The sequence below is a fragment of the Echinops telfairi genome, unplaced genomic scaffold, assembly GCF_000313985.2.
Source record: "Echinops telfairi isolate 266 unplaced genomic scaffold, ASM31398v2 ScPeMD7_443;HRSCAF=831, whole genome shotgun sequence".
Classification (NCBI taxonomy): Eukaryota; Metazoa; Chordata; class Mammalia; order Afrosoricida; family Tenrecidae; genus Echinops; species Echinops telfairi.
The window spans coordinates 52799-55996 of record NW_022104341.1 but is presented as its reverse complement, the minus strand read 5'-3'; the positions used below and the strand labels follow the sequence as shown (position 1 = coordinate 55996).

At 41.0% G+C, this 3198-nt stretch overlaps 1 protein-coding gene across 1 annotated transcript in view; it reads left to right on the top strand.

The window, feature by feature from the left end:
• SYCP1 (synaptonemal complex protein 1) overlaps positions 1 to 3198 on the top strand; it is a gene marked incomplete at its 3' end in the record, with an annotated part of 75421 nt that overhangs the window by 28436 nt on the left and 43787 nt on the right. Inside the window, 1 exon segment of the mRNA XM_013003767.2 lies at positions 1019 to 1203. Within this exon segment, the coding sequence (XP_012859221.1) occupies positions 1019 to 1203 (185 nt within the window).

The following is a 3198-nucleotide window of genomic DNA, read 5'->3' as shown; positions in this document are numbered from 1 at the left end:
GGTGAAGGCAGAGAGAGAGTGTGTGGCCTGCATCCAGGGAGAAAGAGGAGAAGTCCGGCCTCAAAGTCATTTATCTTGGTTGCCTTCCAATCAATCTGCGACCTGATTGACAGGCTAAACTCTATGTTCCTATGGGACTCATGTTGGCACAGAAAACCTGTCACAGTACTTAGTTCTCTGACACACTTGAGTTGACATGGGGCAGAATCACTCTACTGTAACTGGTTTCCTTTTATGTTGTATAATAAAAGTCTCATATGCTTTGCCTAGAATCATGCTATACAGTTGAAAGAAAGTAGTGGGTAGATATTTGTGGGGGGAAAGGCCAGCCCCCCACAACTTATCATGGGTTCAGTAAGCACAATTGTATGGCTAAGATATATAAAGATGACAGTAAAGTCATAGAGTACGAGAAAGATAGGAGGGAGAGTCAAATAAGTCAGATACATTTCATGGTAGCGTGCTCACCTCCTGGATGGCCATGATCTTACCAGCCAGGTCTGCGCACAGCATGGGCCGAGGTGAGGTGAGGTGGAGACCCCATTTATTGCTAACCAAGGCTTATATCTACTTAGGGGGGCGTGATTACAGGTAACCACACATCACAGGAAGGGACAGGGCCAGTACAGTAGGCATACACATCATAGGAAGGTGATGTACAATAGGCATAAGCATAATAGGAAGGGGATGAGCTAGGAGTGTGCACATAGGAAGGGGAGGGACTAGAGGTATACATGTGACAAGATGGGTGGACCCTAGATTCATGATGGCGGCCTAACCTTGGCCACCCTTTGGTGGGCTTGACCTCCCTGGGGACTCCTCCAGGGGAACAGCTTACTACTATCCTTATCAGAAGGGAGTGGGCCCTACTTGTGGGAGTGGGCCCTACTTGTCTAATTGCTCTAGATGGCTGATAACCCAATCTTTCTGTTTCCCACAGATATTCGTAATGGATTGAGATAAATTCACTTTTGCTTTTCATATATTCGGATGATGCTTTGTCTTTTATTTCATTTAGAGTACTCAAAGGGCTTTGGAGGAAGATTTACAGAGAGCAAAAAAAACAATCTATCAGCTCACTGGAGAAAAAGAAGCACAAATGGAAGAATTCAAAAACACTAAAGCTGCTCATTCATTTTTGGTTACTGAACTTAAAACTACTATCTGCAACTTAAATGAATTGCTGACATCAGAACAGCAAAGGTAAAAATATTGACAGTTGAGTAAAAATAATTTACTTTTAATATTTAGTATCATTTTCTATTGCCAACTGACTTGCTGTTCTGAAAACCTTTAGTCACTCTTCAAAATACATAGTGCTGCTATTTAGCTCTCTTATAACTGAAATACCACAGGTGAATGGTTTTAGCAAGTAGACATGTATTCTTTCACAATTTAGGAGATTAGAAGTTTGGATTAAGGGTGCCAACTATGGGGAAGGCATTCTTTTTTTCTGTTGGCTCTAGGGTATAATCCCTTTGTCTCAGTCTTTCCCTAGGCATAGAAGGTTCTCAGTGCAGGGACATGTGGTCCAAAGAATGTGTTCTGCTCTTGGCTGTCATTACTTGGTGGTAATGAGGTCCCTTCTCCTCTTCTTTATCTCCTGTAGAGTGATGAAGGAGGATGACTCAAGATACATCTCACCCCAGTCCTCATTAACACATCCTAATTCTGTCTCAATAACATAATAGAATAGAGGCTAGATTTTGACAGTACATTAGAGACAATAGAGGATAGTCACACAATATTGAGAATCTAGGCCTAGTCATGTTGACACACATATTTGGGGGACACAATTCAAACCATGACAGGCATGAATATATTTTAAAAGTTGTATTAGGTAGGCAGGTATTCTAGGAAAAGACATAAAGGCACGTGATCTTAAGAGTTCCTTGGTTAATAGGTAATGACGTTGACTGCTAACCACAAGGTTGAAGGTTAGTCTACCCAGAGTCTCCTCAGAAGAAAGGTCTGGCGATCTACTTCAGAAAAAATTAGTCATTGAAAACCTTATAGTACTCAGTTATTTGACACACTTTGGGTTACCATGTGTCAGAATCATTCTATTGTAACTGTTTTTTTATTCTCTCCATTGTTTCATGTATGCTTTGCCTAAAATGGTATGCAGACAGGCTCACAAATTTTGGTACAGATTATTATTAGTTACCATAGAGTTGACTCTGACTCATAATCTTATGTACAACAGGACAAAATTCTACTCAGTCCTGTATCATACCCATGATCATTGCATGTTGGAGTCCATCTTTACAACTGTTGTGCCAAATCATCTCACTGAGGATCTTCCTTGCCCTCATCCTCCCTCTTTACCAAATATGATGCGTTCCTCTAATGATCGGTCTCTCCCGCCTTATGATGTGTCTAAAGAAATTAAGTCAGGCAATGTTCTGTTGTGATCCATGTGATAATAATTTATTTTGTAAGAATTAATATCAAACTAATCCTAAAGAGTTGAAGACTGAAAAAATATCTCAAAAGTCCAGCTCTTGCAAGATAGTTTCCTCCATATCCCACTAACTCCTCTCTTCAGTGTATTCTCTCATGTCTCTGGGTTCTGTGAATTGCTGCAGTGTCCCACAAGTCATGTAAGTTCAAGGAAATGTCTCATGTGCTGGGAGCAGCTTAGTCCAAAGTCTGAAGGTCAGCAAGGGTAAGCCACGTGCTGGGGCTGAGGACTCACTCTTATCCTAGATCTTGCTGTTGGTGAGATCACTTCTGCTTCTCAGTGGACTCATTTTTTATGCATCATGATGGGATTTCAGGGAATTCTGTTCACAATTACGGGCAAATCCTATTAGAATTTTCTCTCACTCTTTACTAGAACCATGCATGGAAAGGTCATTTGGTGGGAGTTACATGGTACAATCAAATTGCATCCAAAAGTAATAATGTGTTCTCTACCCCTGGAAGCGATCTTGTATATGCATATACGATCTGGGGTCTCTGGCAAGATGTTTCCAGTAGGCTCTTGCCTCCTACTGTTAATCAACCAGATTTTCCCCCCAAGTCATTCCAGAAACAGTTTTTCTCCTTTCAGTTGTACCATATAATTCATTATATCCATTGTAAGTAATAGTAACGAAGATAACCATTAAAGAGTGTGGCCCAATTCATACCCCCTAATAAGGTTGGAACTCAGTCTCATTCCATGCCCTTCAAAATGGGACCACAATCACAGGC